The sequence below is a fragment of the Lipotes vexillifer genome, unplaced genomic scaffold (assembly GCF_000442215.2).
Source record: "Lipotes vexillifer unplaced genomic scaffold, Lipotes_vexillifer_v1.1 scaffold1011, whole genome shotgun sequence".
Lineage (NCBI taxonomy): Eukaryota > Metazoa > Chordata > Mammalia > Artiodactyla > Lipotidae > Lipotes > Lipotes vexillifer.
This window is the reverse complement of record NW_006787698.1, coordinates 3,186,145-3,207,640: the sequence shown is the minus strand read 5'-3', so window position 1 is coordinate 3,207,640 and position 21,496 is coordinate 3,186,145. Positions and strand designations below refer to the sequence as shown.

General features: G+C 53.3%; 1 protein-coding gene across 3 annotated transcripts; it reads right to left on the bottom strand.

The window, feature by feature from the left end:
• Positions 1-11,975: 11,975 nt before the first annotated feature.
• On the bottom strand, positions 11,976-20,392 carry STXBP2 (syntaxin binding protein 2). 3 transcript variants are annotated; one of them, XM_007460602.1, is made up of 19 exons: positions 20,310-20,392; positions 18,989-19,038; positions 18,629-18,710; positions 18,116-18,192; positions 17,911-18,028; positions 17,720-17,823; positions 17,164-17,312; positions 16,905-16,989; positions 16,687-16,817; positions 16,488-16,595; positions 16,138-16,195; positions 15,924-15,989; positions 15,748-15,828; positions 15,197-15,335; positions 14,626-14,735; positions 13,719-13,814; positions 12,724-12,809; positions 12,450-12,607; positions 11,976-12,128 (listed from the first exon to the last, which is right to left on the bottom strand). In XM_007460602.1, the coding sequence occupies exons 1-19, from the start codon at positions 20,344-20,346 to the stop codon at positions 12,043-12,045; spliced, it is 1,821 nt and encodes a 606-aa protein (XP_007460664.1). In that variant the 5' UTR covers positions 20,347-20,392; the 3' UTR covers positions 11,976-12,042. The 3 variants fall into 3 exon arrangements, with proteins under 3 accessions (XP_007460664.1, XP_007460665.1, XP_007460666.1); XM_007460603.1 differs by having other exon boundaries at positions 17,911-17,989; XM_007460604.1 differs by having other exon boundaries at positions 17,911-17,980.
• Positions 20,393-21,496: the final 1,104 nt, after the last annotated feature.

The following is a 21,496-nucleotide window of genomic DNA, read 5'->3' as shown; positions in this document are numbered from 1 at the left end:
GGAGCTTGCACGGAGGGGAGGGGGCACACAAACGTGACCAAAATAATGTCCTTGTTTGAGAACTGCATGCCATGTTCATTCCCAAAAAGCTATTACCATAGAAGAGATAGATAAAATCATGGTTTATTCCTTCGATAGAATAATCGACAATTGAAGTGTGCAAACTACGGCCCATGGGCCAGATCTAGCCCACCATCTTTTTTTTTTTGGCCACACTGAGCATCATGCGGGATCTTAGTTCCCCAACCAGGGATCGAACACCCATGCCCCCTGCAATGGAAGCACGGAGTCTTAACCACTGGACCACCAGGGAAGTCCCGCCTACCATCTATTTTTGTATGACTCATGAGCTAAGAATGGTTTTCACATTGTTTGGGTTTGTTTTGTTTCCAATATGGATGGATTTTTTTTAAAATTGTGATAAAACACACGTAACATAAAATGTACCATTTTAACCATTTTCAAGTGTAAATTCAGCAGCATTAAGGCAGTGTGACCACCGAGGCAGACACTGGAATGCTGTGGCCACAAGCCAAGGAATGCCAGAAGCCACCAGAAGCTGGAAGAAGCAAAGAACCAACTTTTCCCTAGTCTTGAGAGGGAGTATGGCTTGATTTCAGCCATACAGTGTTGTGTAATCGTCAGCCCTGTCCATTTCCAGAACTTTCTTTTTACCATCCTAAACTGAAACCTTACCTATTAAACACTAAGTCCCACTTCCTCTTCTTGAAGCCCCTGGTAATCTCTCATCTAGTTTCTATTTCTATGAATTTGCCTATTCATATAGCAAATAAGTGGAATCATACAATATCCTTTTGTGCCTGCCTTATTTCACCGAGCATAACATTTTAAGATTCATCCATGTTGTAGCATGGATCAGAACCTCATTCCTTTTTAAGGCTAATATTCAATTTTATGTCCATACCGCATTTCGTGTATCATCTGTTGATGGACAGTTGGGTTGTTCCCACCTTTTGGCTACTGTGAAGGATGCTGCTATGAACCTAGGGGCAGGACAGGATAAAGACACAGACGTAGAGATGGACTTGAGGACACGGAGAGGGGGAAGAGTAAGCTGGGGCAAAGTGAGAGAGTAACATTGACATATATATTCACTACCAACTGTAAAGCTAGTGGGAAGCAGCTGCACAGCACAAGGAGATCAGCTCAGTGCTTTGCGACCATCTAGAGGGGTGGGATAAGGAGGGTGGGAGGGAGACGCAAGAGGGAGGGGATATGGGGATATACGAATGCATATAGCTGATTCACTTTGTTATACAGCAGAAACTAACACAACACTGTAAAGCAATTATACTCCAATAAATTTTTTAAAAATTAAAAAAAAGTTTTTGAAGGATACAAAAGAAGTGGGCATCTCTAACTACAGGCAGGGTGAAAAGCAGAGAGAATGTGTGGAACCCCCTGGGGCTCCCCAGGGACTCAGTTTGAAAACCTTTAGTTCAGTAGCAGGAAAGAGTTATATATGCCCTGATAAAGAAATGTTCACATATTGAGGTCTGGGGAAGTCATTCTGGCCTATACATGAGTTAACGTGAATTTTGTGCTAGGTAAAACAGCCTGCTTGTGGCCTATGAAAACTACGTTGTGCATCTGCTTTAATTATTAAAGAAAAGGGCACATTGACCAGAAGTAAAGAATGTCCATGTTCAAAATAAAGATTAAAGCCCCTCTTCCTGGGATGCCAGGGCTGGTCCTCCTTTGATGATAAGACTCCCTTCCCAGGTGCCAAGGTCATACTGACTAGCTGTGTACATGCTGATCTGTTTTTTTGAAACCTTGAAGGAGTGTCTCCCTGACTTGTTTGATGTTCTCTGTTCTTACAAGATATAAAACTGTGCTGAAAACCCTGCTTCTCCCACGCAGTTTCTCAGAGTTTTCCTCTGAGAAGCTGTCTTCTGGGCTATAGTCCTCAGTTTGGCTACAATAAAACTCTTTCTATTGCTGTTATTGATTGTTTAATGATTATTGTCATCGATAGCCGCTTAATTCTCTTTAAAAAAAAAATCCCTTTATTCTCCCTGATTTCTACCAGCAAAACTGAGCTATAGTGACCTTTTACATCTAATGCTACTTAATACAATTCTAGAATCAGGTCTTTAAAAAGTACAATAGGGCAATCACATAACTACAATTTTTAAAAATCAATCTTACTGAGGTATAATTTCCATATAATAAAATGCATCTATCTTAAGTGTTCAGTTGGATACATTCTGACAAGTCTATATACCTGCATACTGCATGAATGTTTTGTTGACAAATGCATACAGTTGTGTAACCACTGCCACCAAATACTTATAATTTAAATTATAATTGGAAAAAAAAAAGAAGTTTCCCAAAGATCTGAAGGAAAACTGTCCTGAGGTCACAGAGAAGGAGATTTTTCTACCCATACAACTGGTTTTCCTGTGCACTGCAGATCTTGTGAATATTCCTAAGTGTTACCAGCTTGTTCTCACCTCCATTAATATACATCTGTCCTTGAAGTAATTTTGAACAAAGAGGCCTGTATCACTCAGAGGACTGGAAACTGTTGCCACTTGCTGTGAAACTGACTTCCAGAGGCAACCTATGCTTCTGACCGGTTGCCTCGCTACCATAACCTGGCCTAGTGATGATGTCCCAATGACAGGTAGCTCTGCCAATCAGAAGAGAATCACTGACACCTGCTTCCTCTCCCACGAGAATGACAGAAAATAAAAGTAAAAGCCTTGATAATTATTAGAGAAATGCTAATCAAAACCACGATGAGGTACCCCCTCACACTGGTCAGAATGGCCATCATCAAAAAGTACAAACAATAAATATCCTATATATATATATAATCTCAATACTGTATCACTGTGCTGTACATGACATTGTAAATCAACTTTACTTCAATAATAAAAAACATAATAAAATTTAAAAAATTTAAAAAACTGTTGGTGGGAATGTAAATTGGTACAGCCACTATGGAGGACAGTATGGACGTTCCTTTAAAAACTACAAATAGAACGACCATACGACCCAGCAATCCCACTACTGGGCATATACCCTGAGAAAACCATAATTCAAAAGGAGTCATGTACCACAATGTTCACTGCAGCTCTATTTACAGTAGCCAGGACATGGAAGCAACCTAAGTGTCCATCAACAGATGAATGGATAAAGAAGATGTGGCACATATATACAATGGAATATTACTCAGCCATAAAAAGAAATGAAACTGAGTTATTTGTAGTGAGGTGGATGGACCTAGAGTCTGTCATACAGAGTGAAGTAAGTCAGAAAGAGAAAAACAAATGCCGTATGCTAACACATATATATGGAATCTAAAAAAAAAAAAAAGGTCATGAAGAACCTAGGGGTAAGATGGGAATAAAGACACAGACCTACTAGAGAATGGACTTGAGGATATGGGGAGGGGGAAGGGTAAGCTGGGACGAAGTGAGACTTATATATGCCTGCGCATCCGGAGCCTGTGCTCCGCAATGGGTGAGGCCACAACAGTGAGAGGCCCGCGTACCGCAAAAAAAAAAAAAAATGGTTCTCAAGAACCTAGGGGCAGGACAGGAATAAAGATGCAGACGTAGAGAATGGACTTGAGGACACGGGGAGTGGGAAGGGTAAGCTGGGACGAAATGAGAGAGTGGCATGGACATATATACACTACCAAATGTAAACTGGATAGCTGGTGGGAAGGAGCCACATAGCACAGGGAGATCAGCTCGGTGCTTTGTGACCACCTAGAGGGGTGGGATAGGGAGGGTGGGAGGAGATATGGGGATACATGTATATGTATAGCTGATTCACTTTGCTATAAAGCAGAAACTAACACACCATTGTAAAGCAATTATACTCCAATAAAGAGGTTTAAAAAAATTTAAAGAAAAGGGGAATGGTGTGGAGGCAGGAGGGAGAGTCTGACCACAGCTTCCTGACAGCCTCCACCTTGTGCCCCATTTCAGAGATGGGAAAACTGATGTTGGGTGAGGCTGAGTCACTCCCGAAGGGGGGATTTCGGATCCAGATTGGTTGGATGTCGGAGTCCTTATTTATTTATTTATTTATTTATTTATTTATTTATTTACTTGGCCGCAAATCTTGGCTTGTAGGATCTTACTTCCCGGACCAGGGATTGATCCTGGGCCCCCAGCAGTGAAAGCGCCGAGTCTTAACCACTGGACTACTAGGGAAGTCCCAGAAAAGAGTTTTATTTGAGCCAAACTGAGGACTATAGCCCGGAAGACGGCCTCTCTGATAACTCTGAGGAACTGCCCCAGAGATGCATGGTTTTCAGCTCAGTTTTATATCTTGTCAGAACAAAGAACAGCAAACAAGTCATGGAGACACTCCTTCAAGGTTTCAAAAAAACCCCAGATCATCATGTACACAGCGAGTCAGTATGACCTTGGCGCCTGGGAAGGGAGTCTTATCATCAAAGGAGGACCAGCCCTGGTATCCCAGGAAGGGAGGCATTTCATCTTTATTTTGAACACGGACATTCTTTACTTCTGGTCAATGTGCCCTTTTCTTTAATAATTAAAGCAGATGCACAAGGTAGTTTTCATAGGCGAAAAACAGGCTGTTAGCATAGGCCACAAACAGGTTGTTAGCATAAACTCCAAGTTAACTCATGTATAAGCCAGAATGACTTTCCCTATATCTCAATATGTGAACATTTCTTTGATCAGTATATATGTATTAAATCACTACGTTGTACACCTTAAGCTTATGTCAACGAAACTGGGGGAAAACCAGATTCCACATTTAAGTATTTGTCTGTCTCCATCTGACTTATTTCATCCAGCAAGTACTTTATGTAAATCCATGTAGACGATACAGAATGAGGCACGGTATGTAGTGGATGCTTCAAATGTAGCTTTTTTTCAGGAGGGGGATCAATATTTTCCCAGAATTTCCCCAGCCACAGACAGGGATCAAGGCTCTGAGTGGTCACTCAATGTGGAGGGGCCACCAGCCAGGACTTCCTCTTCCTGTCCTGTCCCCTCAATACCTCAGCCCTGGGGACCCCATCTCAGCCCAACAGGAACAGAACTTTCCCACTTTCAGGGCTATTTCCTCACCTCCAGGAGTCTTTTCACAATATTCTTGGCAGTAGCTGTTGGTTAAATTGTGTTATCAAGTTTTGAGCAACTTTACAGAAAAAAAAAAAAAAGGGGAAGCTTGCCTTGCTTCCTTGACATCCTCTGGGTTCCCCAGGGCCACTCAGCCCCTCCCCCAGAGGCCTCAGGCAATTCTTGCTTTGCTAGGGTCCCACCTCCACGCCTCTCCGCCCAGCTGGCAGCTCCACCATGTCTGGGACCCTCACTTTTTCGTTCTTTTTTAAAGCAGCTTTATTGAAGTATAACTTACATACCACATTCATCCATTTCAATTGTACAACTCAGTGATCTGAGCCACTATGGAGGACAGTATGGAGGTTCCTTAAAAAACTAAAAATAGAACTACCATACGACCCAGCAATCCCAGGGTTGCACAGCCATTACCACAATCCAATTCTGGAAAGTTTCTATCACCCCTAAAAGGAATCTTGTGCTCCTTTGCAGTCACTCTCTATTCCCACCCCCACCTCTAGGCAACCACTTTCTGTCTGTGAATTTGCTTATGCTGGACATTTCATATAAATGGAATCGTACACTATGTGGTCTTTTGCATCAAGCTTATTTACTTAGCATAGTGCTTTGAGGTTCATTAATGTCATAACATGTATTTTGGTCCTTGACTGAGCTGCATTCCATCACCTGGATGTACCACATTGATTTCCATTCACCAGCTGATGGGCATTTGGATTGTTTCCACCTTTTGGCTATTATGAATAATGCCATGAACATTCCTGGACACGTCTTTGTGTGGATGCATATTTTCCTTTCTCTTGGGTGAATTCTTTTTAATGCAGGGTCAGTTTCCATTGTCTAAATGTACCGTAAAGTATTTAAACTTTTATTTTTTTAAGTAGAGTTGATTCACAATGCTGTTAGCTTTAAGTGTACAGCAAAGTGATTCAGTTATACACACACACACACATATATATATCTTCTTTTTCAGATTCTTTTTCATTATAGGTTATTACAAGATACTGAGTATAGTTCCCTGTGCTATACAGTAGGTCCTTGTTTTTTACCTATTTTATATATAGTCGTGTGTCTATGTTAATTCCAAACTCCTGGGAATTCCCTGGTGGTTCAGTGGTTAGGACTCAGCACTTTCATTGCTGTGGGCCCGGGGTTCCATCCCTGGTAGGGGAACTAAGATTTTCACAGTGCAGCAAAAACAAAAAACAAACAAAAAACAAAACCCCCACAGAAATCCAAACTCCTAATTTATTTCCCCCGCTCACTTTTATTTTATTTTTATTTTTTTTTTCTTGCGTTATGCGGGCCTCTCACCGTTGTGGCCCCTCCCATTTGCGGAGCACAGGCTCCGGACGCGCAGGCTCAGCGGCCATGGCTCACGGGCCCAGCCGCTCCGCGGCATGTGGGATCCTCCCGAAACGGGGCACGAACCCGCGTCTCCTGCATCGGCAGGCGGACTCTCAAGCACTGCGCCACCAGGGAAGCCCCTCACTTTTATTTTTAAGTAGAGCAAATTCAAGACCACAAAGTTTTCCCTCCTGTTAACTTGGATGAGATATTTCTCTAGCAGAGCCCCCTGCCCTGCACAGCATGGGCTGAGAAGTCTCCCTGCTATGATGTGTTCCCATGTCCCCACAACCAAGAGCATCAGTGCTCACCACCCCAGGGGTGCCCTCCTGACCTTCCGAAGGCCTGATGCTGACCTGAGGAATCCTTTTCTCTCACTTTGTGGAGTCCTCCTTCTTGGCACATCCTGAGAACCACCGCCCAGCCGGGGCCAGACCATCTTACAGTATTAAATAATAATGATGTACTATTATATTAATACTATATTACCGTGGTATATATTAATATATTATTATTGTGGCAGTCGGTGGTTCCTGAATGTTGCCTCTAAGCTTATACCATGACCACCGGTGACTCTGGGGTCTGCTCCCACCCCAGGCCTCCCCGATGAGCTCATGTGTCCAGCTGCCTCCCGGGGATTCAGCGACCTAATCCACACCCACAATAACACGTAACAAAACGCGCTAGGTTGTAACTTTCCATACGAACCAACTTCAGTAGTTGCTGAGAGTCCTTTCAAGAAGGATCCCAGCTGATTCCAGTGGGAGGAATGACAGGTTTGAAAATAATCTTCAAGAGATATTGGCAATAAATAAATAGATAAAATTTTAAAGTACAGAAAGAAAAACTGGGGAATTCCCTGGCAGTCCAGTGGTTAGGACTCCGCGCTTTCACTGCGGTGGCCTGGGTTCGATCCCTCGTTGGGGGACTAAGATGCCACAAGCCTCGCAGCGTCGGGGAAAAAAAATAATAAAATTAAATTTAAAAAGAAGGGAGAGATCTGAAGGAATCCATGGCTGCTAAAACCTTTATGTGGAGAATTGTTGGAAACCAGGGACACCTCCCGCCCGCCCCCAACCCACCGACCAATCGTAGGGACATGACATCATGGAGCTCCTGACGTGAGGCCTCACAGGACGCAGAGAGGGTGGATTTTACCCTCACACGAGGGTTTTGAGAATTCTGTGTAATGCATATGGAGGGCTTGGCAGGATGCCTGGGACGTGGTCAGGGCCTGTCACTACCGGCTGCTGTGGCCATTTTCGGGGGCGGGGATGGGGGCGGTCCGTGAATATTTGTAGAATCAAAATGTCCTGAGGTGGGAGACTTTACAACATCATCTACGTACAAATAAGGGCCAGAGGCCGAGGCGATTTAAGCAACAAGAGTTTCGCTGGCGCTGAGAACTATTGAGTAACTCATGACCTACTCCCCCCCCGCGTCTCCTGCATCGGCAGGCGGACTCTCAAGCACTGCGCCACCAGGGAAGCCCCTCACTTTTATTTTTAAGTAGAGCAAATTCAAGACCACAAAGTTTTCCCTCCTGTTAACTTGGATGAGATATTTCTCTAGCAGAGCCCCCTGCCCTGCACAGCATGGGCTGAGAAGTCTCCCTGCTATGATGTGTTCCCATGTCCCCACAACCAAGAGCATCAGTGCTCACCACCCCAGGGGTGCCCTCCTGACCTTCCGAAGGCCTGATGCTGACCTGAGGAATCCTTTTCTCTCACTTTGTGGAGTCCTCCTTCTTGGCACATCCTGAGAACCACCGCCCAGCCGGGGCCAGACCATCTTACAGTATTAAATAATAATGATGTACTATTATATTAATACTATATTACCGTGGTATATATTAATATATTATTATTGTGGCAGTCGGTGGTTCCTGAATGTTGCCTCTAAGCTTATACCATGACCACCGGTGACTCTGGGGTCTGCTCCCACCCCAGGCCTCCCCGATGAGCTCATGTGTCCAGCTGCCTCCCGGGGATTCAGCGACCTAATCCACACCCACAATAACACGTAACAAAACGCGCTAGGTTGTAACTTTCCATACGAACCAACTTCAGTAGTTGCTGAGAGTCCTTTCAAGAAGGATCCCAGCTGATTCCAGTGGGAGGAATGACAGGTTTGAAAATAATCTTCAAGAGATATTGGCAATAAATAAATAGATAAAATTTTAAAGTACAGAAAGAAAAACTGGGGAATTCCCTGGCAGTCCAGTGGTTAGGACTCCGCGCTTTCACTGCGGTGGCCTGGGTTCGATCCCTCGTTGGGGGACTAAGATGCCACAAGCCTCGCAGCGTCGGGGAAAAAAAATAATAAAATTAAATTTAAAAAGAAGGGAGAGATCTGAAGGAATCCATGGCTGCTAAAACCTTTATGTGGAGAATTGTTGGAAACCAGGGACACCTCCCGCCCGCCCCCAACCCACCGACCAATCGTAGGGACATGACATCATGGAGCTCCTGACGTGAGGCCTCACAGGACGCAGAGAGGGTGGATTTTACCCTCACACGAGGGTTTTGAGAATTCTGTGTAATGCATATGGAGGGCTTGGCAGGATGCCTGGGACGTGGTCAGGGCCTGTCACTACCGGCTGCTGTGGCCATTTTCGGGGGCGGGGATGGGGGCGGTCCGTGAATATTTGTAGAATCAAAATGTCCTGAGGTGGGAGACTTTACAACATCATCTACGTACAAATAAGGGCCAGAGGCCGAGGCGATTTAAGCAACAAGAGTTTCGCTGGCGCTGAGAACTATTGAGTAACTCATGACCTACTCCCCCTCCCCCACCCCCGCCGTCTCTAATTAGGGTCACCCAAGCTCGGGTTACAGACGCTAAAGATCAAAGCAGCCAGCAAATTGAGCCACAGCGCCCCCTGGCGCTCGGAGCGCTTACCTACCTAAGCGGGTCCCGGAGGAAAACCGCGGCTTTCCAAGGTGGACAGTTTAAAAGTTAAATTTTTTAAAAACTTAACTAATTGATTTTTGGCTGCGTTGGGTCTTCCTTGCTGCGCGTGGGGGCGTGGCAGCTACTCTTCGTTGCGGTGCGCGGGCTTCTCATTGCGGTGGCTTCTCTTGTTGCGGAGCACTGGCTCTAGGTGTGTGGGCTCAGTAGTTGTGGCTTGCGGGCTTAATCGCTCCGTGGCATGTGGGATCTTCCCCCACCACGGATCGAACCCGTGTCCCCTACATTGACAGGCGGATTCTTAACCACTGCGCCACCACGGAAGTCCCTAAAAGTTAAACTTTTAAATCCATCTCCCTCCCACTCCGTCTCCCAGTCGAAAGGCTTCCCTGCCAAAGCCGTGGCAGGGGGTGGGCATCCAGGGCCGGCCGTCTCAGTGGTCTGAGATGACCCACTTTCTCCCCTGCACCTCATCTACTCGACAGACTTGCACGTCCATCTTTCTGCCCTAGTACGCGTTTCGCATAAATCTTAGTAGAATTGCTGAATCTGAGGGGTTTTTGCTTCTCCGAGGCCCTACCTGCAAAACTGTCCATGCAATTTTTCTGGGAAGAGTGTCTTTAGACTTCTCTGAATTCTCAAAAGGATAGGTGACCTCAAAATCAGGGCCAAGTCTTCCGTGGGCAGGGAAGGAGGGCCTCAAGTGTCCTGTGTCCGCCCACGCCCCCCTGGTCCCAGTCTTGGAGGGGCCACAACTCCAGAGGTGACAGGATGGAAATGAGTAGCGCTCCACTGGGGGGCGCTATACCCAATTTACCCACCCACCAGGGCCCCCTCCCAAGGCACTCATCCCAGCTGAGCCCCATCGCCAACACTAGACTTGGGGCCCCCACCTGACCCTGCTCAGATCCTTTCTGTAGTTTCCTATCACCCCAGCAGGGGCCAAATCCTCACTCAGGCCCCAGGTGGCTCTCAGACCTTGTCTTCCCTCAAGATCTTTCCCTCTGACTCCATTCCGCTCTCTTGCCTTTGCCTCCACTGTGCCCTCCCCTCCCTTCCCAGACTCCTCTTCACTTTCATTCTCTTAAGTGTCACCTTCTCCAGGAAGCCTTCCCAAGCTGCCCCTGAGTGGATTACTGTGTTCTTGGGGCTCCCACAGCCACCTGTGCCACAGACTGCTGGCCTGGCTGTGTGTCTGTGACCCAGAGAGAAGGGCCTTCATCTATCTTATTCAGGCTGTGAGATTCACATCTCACTTTAGCTGAGTGTTATGGGCTGAACTGTGTCCCCAGAAAATTCATATGCTGAAAACCTAACCCCCATGCCTCAGAATGTGACTGTATTTGGAGACAAGATTTTTAAAAGATAATTAAGTCAAAATGAGGTCATTAGTGTAGACTTTAAGCCAATAGGACTGGTATCCTTATAAGAAGAGGAGATTCCCTGGTGGCACAGTGGTTAAGAATCCGCCTGCCAATGCAGGGGACACAGGTTTGAGCTCTGGTCCGGGAAGATCCCACAGGCCGCCGAGCAACTAAGCCCGTGCGCCACAACTACTAAGCCTGCGCTCTAGAGCCCACGAGCCACAACTACTGAAGCCCGCGCGCCACAACTACTGAAGCCCGCACGCCTAGAGCCCATGCTCCACAACAAGAGAAGCCACCACAATGAGAAGCCCGCGCACCTCAACGACGGGTAGACCCTGCTCGCTGCAACTAGAGAAAGCACGCGTGCAGCAATGAAGACCCAATACAGCCAAAAATAAAATAAATTAAAATAATTTTTTTTAAAAAAGAAGAAGAGGAGGAGATTAGGACACAGACACACACAGAGGGAAGAGCATGTGCGGACACAGGGAGGAGGTGGCCATCTACAAGCCAAGGAAAGAGGCTTTAGAAGAAATCAACCCCGCCAACACCTTGATCTTGCACTCCCGGTTTCCAGAACTGTGAGAATAACCTCTGTTGTGTAGGTCACCCGGAATGCGGCACTTTGTTATGGCAGCCTTAGCAAACTAACACACCCAGTGAAGGGTCTGATAAGTCCTGCAGTTAGGAGCCCCTGTGAACAGCCTGGAGAAAGCGGGGCAGGGAGGAAGAGAAGCAGGCAGAGTTCTAACTCTCTGGGGTGGGAACTGGGCATCGTTTGCTGTGTTCCTCACACAAATGCAGATTCTGATCCTAGGAGCCTGAGAAGACCCCTGGCCTTGTGTGGCCCCAGGCCCCACTGAGACAGTTCCTGAAGGGCTGGGGGTGCTGGGATACAGGGCCTGTTCTGCTTGTTAACACTACTACTGATGGTCCCATTGGAGCAGCTGAGATAACCCCAGTACCAGCAGAGGAGCAGCTGCTGTCATTTTCCCGTGCCGTCAGCTTCTGGCGCCATTTCACTTCCTCTGCAAGCCACTGCCGTCATTGGCCCCCATGTTTTTGGAAGGGGGACCCAAGAAGTTGGCCAAAACCTAGCAGCTAGTAGATCTTGGAGCCAATATTCAAATTAGAGCTTGGGATGCCTTCTGGAAGGACAACAGGATGGGGTGGGGCCTGAGGCACAGGTCAGGGAATGTGACCCGAGGGTGGCAGTCCTCGTCTAGCTCCCATGGAAAGAAAGTGAGGTGGGTGCCAGCTGGCAGAAAGATGGGAGTTTATTTCTCTGAAAAGGGCGGGGGGCAGGTCAGGTGGAGGCGGGAGGGTCAGGGCAGGGCAATGTGCTCCAGCTTCTGGTCCAGCGTCTTGAGGTCATCCAGGAAGCGGGTTGGGGTGAGGATGTGTGAGGAGCCTGGGCAGGAGGATGGGGTTGGGGGAGCGGCCTTGGCCCCTGACACCCCCCAGGTGGGGTGCTCGGGAAACCATGCCCTGACCCTAAGGGCTCAGAAGGCTCACCCCTCGGAAAGAGAGGGGTCCACTCCTAGGTGACCCCTTCCCTGGGAAGCCAAGCCCTAGCCCCTCAGGTATCCGGTGTCCTCTCACCCAGGCCCTGCCGAGGCTCTAGGCTTTGGAGACCCAGAAAGCATGCAGCTGTCAGTCCCCCAGGGACCCACACACAGGGGCAGGCTCCCGGCCCCACCCCAGCCCAGGGGCCCCAGTCCTGGTCACTCACCAATAAGTACCTCCCACTTGCCATCAGTGGCCCTGGTCACCTCATAGGCGGCCCGCATCTCTGACATCGCCACACCGCCCATGATGTAGACGATAAGCCGGGGCCCTGCCCGTGCCTCCACGCCCGTCTTGTTCTTGTGCCAGTGGCCGAAGCGGGCGCTGTCCAGGGGAGACAGGGAAAGGTCAGTCTCAACAGCAGACCACCAACCCCATACCCAAGCCTCACCTCCCACAGGCCTGGGCACAGCTGGGGCGGGGGCATCCCTGGGCCTCACCTGACAGCAGCCTGGGAGCTGGGCGTGGGCGCAGGGTCAGACACGAAGGGCCACAGCTTCCGGTCCAGCCGGTCCTCCACCGCATCCTGGGGCCAGAGGAGGAGGCTGAAGAGAGGGGCCCGGGCGACGGGGCCCACGGCCTGGAGCCCCCTCCATAGGGTGTGTTCATGGGCCAAGATCCTGGCAGACAGGAGCCACCATCTGTGTCTCCAGCCCCTTGGCGACCCAGGACCCTGGGCCCCTAGCTTCTTAAGGACCCTGCCCCTCCTCAGCTCCTCAGGGACCCAGGAGTGTGGACCCACAGACCCTTGGGAACCCAGGATTCTGAGCTCCCTGCCCCTCAGGTACCCAGGAGTCTCAGCATGCAGAGTCCATGGGGATACGGGGGCCAAGGTCACTGGCCTCCAAGCAGGTGGAGGTGCCCGGACTCCACACAGATGGCAGGAAGCCAGGCAGCTAGGTCCCTGGCCTGGTCCTTTGCGTTGCTGCTACTTTTGGTTCCCAGAATGGGCAGGGACTGGCATGGGGAGGACAAAGGGGGACCCAGGGGGCTTTCTGGGGGGCAGGAGCGAATAGAGGGGGACAGAGGAGGGGACCAGCAAGTGGAGAGGAAATGAAGCTCCCCTATGAGGGACCCCTCTGACACCCCACTTCCTCCAATGTGGGCTTGGGATGCCCCCATGACAGCGCAAATCGGATGCCACAGGGATGCCCATAATGAAGGATTTCCCCTTAAACGCGGGTCCTTTGGACGGTGATCAGGAAGAGGGCTGAATGTTGCCTGGATAGGGGCGGGGGGTGGGGGTCAGGCCCCACCACCCCCAGCAGCGGTACCTCCATCACATCCTTGATGATCGGGGTCCAGCGGGACAGCTGATAGGTGGGCTCTGAGCGCTCCCTCCTCTCCAGCCGGCTTGTGGTCCCACAAGGGCTGAATGTTGCCTGGATGGGGGCGGGGGGTGGGGGTCAGGCCCCACCACCCCCAGCAGCGGTACCTCCATCACATCCTTGATGATCGGGGTCCAGCGGGACAGCTGATAGGTGGGCTCTGAGCGCTCCCTCCTCTCCAGCCGGCTTGTGGTCCCACAGCCCTACAGGCGGGGTGGGCCGGGGTCAGTGGGGGAATCAGGGAGAAGGAGGCGGGTCATAAATGGGGCTGGGGGTTGTCGGACTTGGGAAGGTTGCAGACAAAGATGGAGAAAGGGGACAGAGAACCAGAGAGAAAGACAGAAGGAGGGAGGGAGACAGAGAGAGAGACAGACACAGAGAGAGCGAGGAAGGGAAAATGAGAGAGAGGGAGGAAGAAATACAGAGGCAGTGAGACAAAGATGCGACAAACAGAAAGATCAGGACTAGGAGAGAAAGATGGAGACAGATGTGGGAGGACACACAAACAAGGGAACTGAGAGGTGGCGGACAGGGCGCCCAACAGGCGCCTGGGAGACGGAGGACCAACCGGCAAGGGGAGAACATGAGAGATGCGCGTGGCCAGAGGCGGAGGCAGGGTCAGGGGAAGCGGGATGTGTAGAGATTGGAGCACAGGAAGCTGCCATGTGTGTCCCGCCCGGGTTGGTGGCCCTCAGACTTCTGGGAGCCCAGGGTCAACTGTGTGCCCCATGCTGGTGACCTGGCTATCCACCCCTGGGACTCGGACCACACGGACTGGGGCTCTGACTACGCCTCGCCCACCCTGTTTCTCCTATGACCGCCGAGGCTCTGCCCCCCGGTCCCCAGACCCCACTCAAGCCTCCCTGTTCTCCAAGAACCACATCATGCCCTGCGTATCCCTGCCCTGGTGACGTGCCCTCTGCCCCCAGTCACTGCCCTCTGACTCAGTTCCCGCTCCCCAGGCGGCCCCACCCCCGTATCCGTCTCCCCCTCCCAGTCTCTGACCCAGCATACCCCGGGGTTGGTGACAGTGCCCCCCAGCTGCTCCAGGTTCTGGATGAGGCTGCTGTGCGCCTGCACGTTGGCGTGCTGGATCAGCTTGGCCAGGTTCTCCTCGCTCACACCTGGAGGAGGCCGATGGGCGGGCTGACGTGGATGGGATGCTCACGGGGTTGGGGGGACAATGCACGCTTCTGGGTTGAGGGGCTTGCGGTGGGGTGAGGAGGTGCCAGAACCATGACAGGAGCAGCCTACAGTTCAGAGGCCCTCGGGACCAGGGGAGCCACCCAGGCTGGCGCAGGGGGGTTCCTGATGTTAGAATGCTAGATGTGAATCCCAGAGGGGGTAGTAGACTGGGGGATCCTCTGGAATCAGTTGAGGGGGCCAAATTTGGAGACGTCATAGATTTGCAGGCTTTCCATGCCAACGGAGGCCAATGGAGGGAGGCCCAGGGTCCAGAGGGGTATCTGTGGGGTTTGGGGGCATCCTGAGGGCAGGGCAACTGTGGGGTTTAGAGAGTCCCAGGATCACTGGAGACTGCGGTGAGTGGCGGTATACCAAGGCCCCCGCCTTGCCCCCTACCCACCATTCCGTAGAAGAATGTAGAGCAATAGAACCCGGATCTTGTCGTAGGCTGGCACCGCGGCATCCAGAAGCACCGGCACGATCAGCTTCATGGCGTCCTTGATCTTCTCGCCCTCTGCGTCAGAGCCCATGGCTAAGTCCTGTGGGGCATGGGGGTCAGCCACTATGCGGGGGGACGGGGCGGGGCAGGACCATCCCAGGGGGCTCGGCAAGACCTTTGGGCTTCATTTCATCTGACCACCAGGTCTCTGAAGGTTCTACACGTGTTTGCAGAGAGGCACCACCCCTCGCACAGGCCCGTCCTCTCCATAGGCTCCACCCACTTGCAGCCCCAGCCTCTTCCCCACGGGCCCCACCCCTCACACAGGCCACACCTCTCCATAGGCCCCGCCCCTTACCCTGGTCCTACTTCTCCACGGGCCTGGCACCCCCACAAGCTATACTCTACCCCAGAAAACGCCCCTTCACAGGCCCCGCGTCCTCCACAGACCACGCCCCCACATGCCCAGCCTCCCCTCCACAGACCCCACCCCTGCCCTGGGCTCACCCCACCTGCTCCACACTGCACAGCTTCTCCACACAGCCCTTGAAGTGCTTCATGCAGTCATCGGCTAAATGCAGGTGCGTAGAATACTGAGGGGCAGAGGTGGGAATTGGGGTAACAGAGGTGAGCCAGGGTGGAGACGGGGTGGCAGTTGGAGGGGGGCAGTTTCCCCGCCCCCGCTCACCTTGTTCAGCTCCTTCTGGTACTGTGGCATCTTTTTCAGGATGTGGGACAGGTCTTTGATGTTGGCCTGGGGACAGGAAGGAGCGTGAGCCAGGCCCTGCCTACCGGAGGCCCCTGCTGCAGGCTAGGGATCCAGACTGAGGCCCCGCCCCCATCTTTGGGGGGAAGGGGCGTTCCTCCCAAGCTGCCCACCCTGACACAGGCCCACACCCTACCTTGTCTGTGGTCAGCCTCTTGCTCTCACAGAATGTCTTCAGGAGCTCCGTGACCTTCCTGGCAGTGAGAGTGGGCAGGGGGCAGGGGGCAGGGTGGGGACGGGTGCCAAGACCGTAGTTTGACGGCAGAGTTGGGGGGCATTGCACGGCCAGGGGATGGGAGCCAGGAGACACAGGCCACGTGCGAGCCCACACTGGGGACGCACCGGGGAGGCCAGCGGAGGGGTGTGGCTCGTGGAGGGGCGCTCACCCACAGCGGGAGGCCACGTACCCGGTCCACAGAGGGGTGGGAGGGGTGGGGACTGCGTGCGGAAGGGCCCATACCCCCGGCGCCCACCACGTGCCCGTACTTGGACACATCTGCGATGTGCATGTGCCGCAGGTCCACCCACAGGTCATCGTCCTCATCCAGCAGCACGGCCTTCTCCCGGGCCTCGCTGAGCCCCGTGGTCTCATACCTGGGGGAGTGGGAGACATAAGCGTTGGGCACACTGGCTGAGGACCCAGGTCCGCAGTGATGGCAGATGGCGAGTCCCGGGGTCCACCCACCTGTACGTGTCCTGCTCGATGTCCAGCAGGTCATAGGCCATGGCCTGGAAGGTGAGCTCGTGCAACAGTGGGGACACGGGGTCGGCCGCCCGGTCCATGATGAGTAGCTGTGAGCGACTTTTCTCAGGGCCCTGGGGTGGAGGGGGTGGGTAGGGATGAGGACATTGACCCTGACCCTGGCTGGGCCCTCCCCCCACCTCCCCAGAAAGCCCCCTCACCTCGCCCAGACTGGGAGTGTCTGCCTTGAAGGCGTTCAGCTTGGCTAGGACCGCGTGGGCCAGCTGGGCCGTGTCCTCTGGGCCCCTGGGGGTGGGGTGGGCAGATGTGGGGGGGGGCGCCTCAGGGCGTGGGGTTGGGGAGGGCCAGGCGCAGACTGGGGGTCGGGGATGGGGTTAGGGACCAGGGTGAGGACTGGGGCTGGGATTGGAAACAGGATGGGGTCAAGGTCAGAGGGTGGCATCCAGGTGGGGTCCCCACTTGTGGTAGCGGATGGCCGGGTACTCTTGCAGTGTGGCGCACAGGGTGGCGATCTGCTGGGCCAACGCTTCGAGCTGCCGTGCCCGCTCGCTGGCACGGAAGGGGCAGTAGAGATTGTAGGTGCTGTGCGGGGCATCCAAGGAGAACACCTGGGAGGGCACAGAGCCGCCGCTGGAGGTGTAGCCTTGCCCAACTCCAGCAGCCGCCATCTGCCACTCCCTGGGGCTTCCTCTGGTCTCTGGAGCCTGCTCTGCCATCTAGGAGGCAGGCCTGGGGCAGCCCCCAACTCCTGTCTAGAGAAGGAGGTGGAGAAATACCTCAGTCCCCTCCAACTTGGGTGGGACGACGCTGAGGCGAGCTCTATGCTGCCCCCTGCCGTTACCCAGTGGGACAGTACTCTGGGTGCCACAGCGCTAGGAGCTCATTCCGCCCTGTGTTGGCTCCTTTGCTTTCTGATTCAGTGTCCCCTTTACTTGTCTCGGTGCCTGTTTCTGAGGGAACCTGGGACGTTTGGTGACAGACCCCCACCCCTGCCCAGGACTAGGCTGGGCTGTACCTGAGCCTCGTACGGGAGGAAGGCAAGGTGGATCTCTTTCAGCGTCTTCACCACCTTCGCTAGCCGGGAGCGGCCCAGCTCACAGAACAGGGGTTCAGGGCAGGCTGGGGTGGGCAAGAGGGGGCATCAGGCCAGGGCAGCCCGCACACCCCCTCGCCCTGACCCCCACCCCACTGGCTCTCCTCACTCACTGTCGGTGAAGAAGACGTGTGCCGCTTTGTAGGTGAAGGTCGGGGTTCCCTGGAAGTCTGCGATCAGGGCCTGCACCGACTGCGGAATGCGGATCACTCTCCAGGCCTGGCCCCTAGACTGACCATCCCCTGCCCCAGCCTCCAGCCAGCTGCCTGTCCCCCATACACTGCAGACATGCGCGCACACACCCGCTCACATAGGCACCTTCTCCGTGGGGCTCAGCAGATAAATGGCCTCCAGACTGGGGATGGGTTCTCGCCGTTTGTTGATGTCCTCCACAACTAGTAGGAACAGAGGAAGGGGCACATGATGGCAGTGGGGCCAGGGCACATGGGGAGTCTCTGACTCAGGGAGCTGGACACTTGGGAAGGAGGGTCAGATCCTGGAGTGAAGCAGGGGGACTGCACTCCCTAAGGGTCCGAAGCAGGAGGTGCACACCCATGGGTCACACGGCTAAGAGCTACATGGGCAGGGTCCTGCACATTCGGGGGTCACACAGTCATACCCCTTGGGGATCGCCCATAGAAAGTTATCCATTCTGGACGTCACGCACTGAGAGTCCTACATGGGTTTCCACATACAGGGGCTGCACAGCCATGCGCTCCCAAATCAGCGCTGTCTGTGCAGTAAGCTGCATATTTGGGAGTTCTGGAGAATTTGAGGGGATCCCACACTCAGGTCCCATCTGGGCAGCATGGGGTGGGAGTGTCCACTCACTGGTGATGCCCTCAGCCAGGACGTCTGACATCTTGCAGCAGGACGACAAGATGCGCATACTCGGGTGGTCCATGATGAGCACCTGTCCAGATGGATGGACAGATGGACCGGCGGACAGACAAGAGGGTGGGAGAGGCTGAACCTGTCCCTGAGGAGGGGCTGGGGCAGTGGGCAGGCCTGACAGCTTCAAGAGCTAGTTGAACACGAGGACCCAGGACCCCATCCACAACCCACCGCATCCCAGACTGGCCCATTTGACCCCACCTCTGTGGACCAGCAACCTCCTTAAGGAGTTGGAGGGAGTCCCACATTTAGGGCCCCCCACATGGGTTTGGACAAGGCATTCTGTCTCACCCCTACCTTCCACTCCCCATCCTTCTTGACGCTCCGAATGACTCCGCTCAAAATTTCTGCGGGGGAGTAAGGGGCGGGCTCAGGATGCCAGATCCTCTGGCCCCACCGTGCCCCCAAACCTTCTGGGTCCCAGGCTGGACCTCCATCTGAACTCACATTTACTCCTCCCCCCAGTCCTGTGAGGTAGCTCCTAGTCACCCCCAATTTATAGACAGGGCCACTGAGGTTCAGAGAAGAGAAGTAAGTTGCATAAGCACCCTCAGCACTTAAGTGGCGAGTGCCTGAGGCATAAGTAGCCACTGGATAACTATGCTTTAGATAAACGAATAACTGGAAAGCCAAGACTCACAGAACAGGTCTACCTGCCTCCAGAGCTGGGCTCTCAGCCTCCCTATCTGCTACTCAAGTACTCCTGGCCTGTATATTTCAGCCACACCCTCATTCCACCTCCATCAGTTTCCCCTGGACCACAACACAGGACCCCTGGATCCCTGGTCTGAGGCATGCCTGGCTGTGGTCATCCCATTACCCAACATCCAGCCTAAGTTTCCTCATCTGTATAATGGAATCAGCGATTCTCCTATCTCCCCATTAATTCCTATGTAGGAGACTCCTTTTTCAGTTGGGGTTTTGGGGGTTTGAGCCACACTGGGCCCTGCCTACTGGAGGGAGTGGATAGGCAGCTCCGACCGGCAAGAGTGTCGTGTCCACAGTTATCATGACGGCCAGGGCGGAAGGAGCCGCTGAGGCCGGAACTACCGGAGGTGGGGGAGGGGGCGACCTCCACCCCTCCCCCAAGAACCCAGCCTGAGGGGCCTGGATGCCTGGGTCCTCTAGTTGCATGGGGCTCTTAGCGACCGGGCAAGGAGGAAGGCGTCCCCCACCCATGGACCTGGATAGAGGGGTCCGGACGCGTCGCCTGAGCACTCTCACCACCTGGGGTCGCTGACCAGCGCACCCAGGCCCGGTCCCCGTCCGCACCAGGGGCCCCAAGAGTCCAGCTCGCCGGACTTTGCCCGGCTGAGATCCGGGAGTCTGGATGTCCAGCTGTGCCCTCGCCCCGCTGGCACCCTAGGGGGCCCAGGAGTCCCTGCCCAGCGCCTGTCTACGCCACCCTTAGTCTGATTCCCTTGGGTCCCCGAAGTTCTGTCTCCCAACTTTGTTCCGCTCCCTCAAGGGAGAGACGGGACATCCAGCTGAGGCCAAGTCCCCGTCCGCCCCCTCGAGCGTCGGGTGCTCGACGCCCAGCCAGGCCCCCAACTCCCCGCCGCTTGGGTCCCAGAGTCCGTGCGCACCCAGCCCCCCGCCCCCAGGGGGCGGCACTCACTCTCCCCCACCACCGCCTTCAGCCCCGAAGGCGCCATCTTCCCCTAGGGGCGCCGCCGCTTCCGGGTCTGTCCCAAGGTGGGGGCGTGGCCCTGAGCGTCATCCACGTGGACTCCGCCCCGCGGGGCCTGACTCCCGCCCCCTGCGCACCTGGCCCCGCCCCGCCGTCGGTTTTCAGAGAGGATGATGGGTTCCGTGTGGAGCCAACCCGCGAATGAGTCCACGCAGACGCGCACCAAATCGCCGGACGACGCCCTCACAGACGTGAGCTCAGACACACTTCCCTAGCTTGTGTGCAGCGAGAAAGTGGGATCTCAAGGCAGTAATAACCTCTTCATCTTCCCCAGGCACAGCTCCACCCTGCCCGAAGTTTCTCTTTGTCTGAAAGATACTGTGTGCCCACCCGGAGCCGCGGGGCCACAAACCCGTGCCCTACTTATCTAATGTACCCGAGTTTAGCAGCAGCAGCGGGCTTAGGCAACACTTGATAAACTGGGGAGGAGGCCTGGAGGGATGGTTGAAGCTAAGCCTGTACCTACTGTGTGATAGGGACCCGTGCCAGGTTCTCAGTCGATCCTGCCAGAGACCCTGACGGGAGATGCGGGATAGACAATGAAACAGGGGCTGGGCCGGACCCTTGTCCAAGACCACGTGATGAGTAGGCCTATTGCAATCTGAAACACGAGTCTGTCCCGGGAGGTATGCTGGTCATGGCCTTGCTGATACGCACGTAGATTCAGTGGCATGCTCAACGGCTTGCATACTCTCTCTCTCTCTCTCTCTCTCTCTCTCTCACTCACACACACACACACACACACACACACACACACACATCTCAATTCACGCTCGACTAGAAATTTCAGGGCCTGCCCCTGCTGTGCACCAGCAAAGGGCTGACACCTTGTCATGCAAAGGGCCCAGTCCAGCAGCACCTCATCCTTTAAATGAGGATTTAAAGTGTGACACACGTGTGTGAATGCAGAGTCCTAAGCTGGTTCAGCCCCGAACCCATGCTTTTATTTGGCCATGTTTCTTAAGAGTCGGCCAGGTGCCAGGTACTCTGCCACTTTCATGGGACAGGCATGGGACTGACCACAGTGAATAAGACCAGAAAGCCTGCCAGGCAGCACTTAAAGTTGAATGGAGGAGGAGGGGATAGAAAATAATCGGTTATGCCTTAAGGAAATA

Coding starts and splice junctions, on each gene's coding strand:
- STXBP2 (XM_007460602.1), bottom strand. CDS start 20,346: ATGGCGCCTTCGGGGCTGAAGGCGGTGGTGGGGGAGA. Junction 17,824..17,910: donor ACACGTCTTCTTCACCGACA/GTGAGTGAGGAG, acceptor TGCCCACCCCAG/CCTGCCCTGAACCCCTGTTC. Junction 16,596..16,686: donor ATCGAGCAGGACACGTACAG/GTGGGTGGACCC, acceptor CCACTCCCCCAG/GTATGAGACCACGGGGCTCA.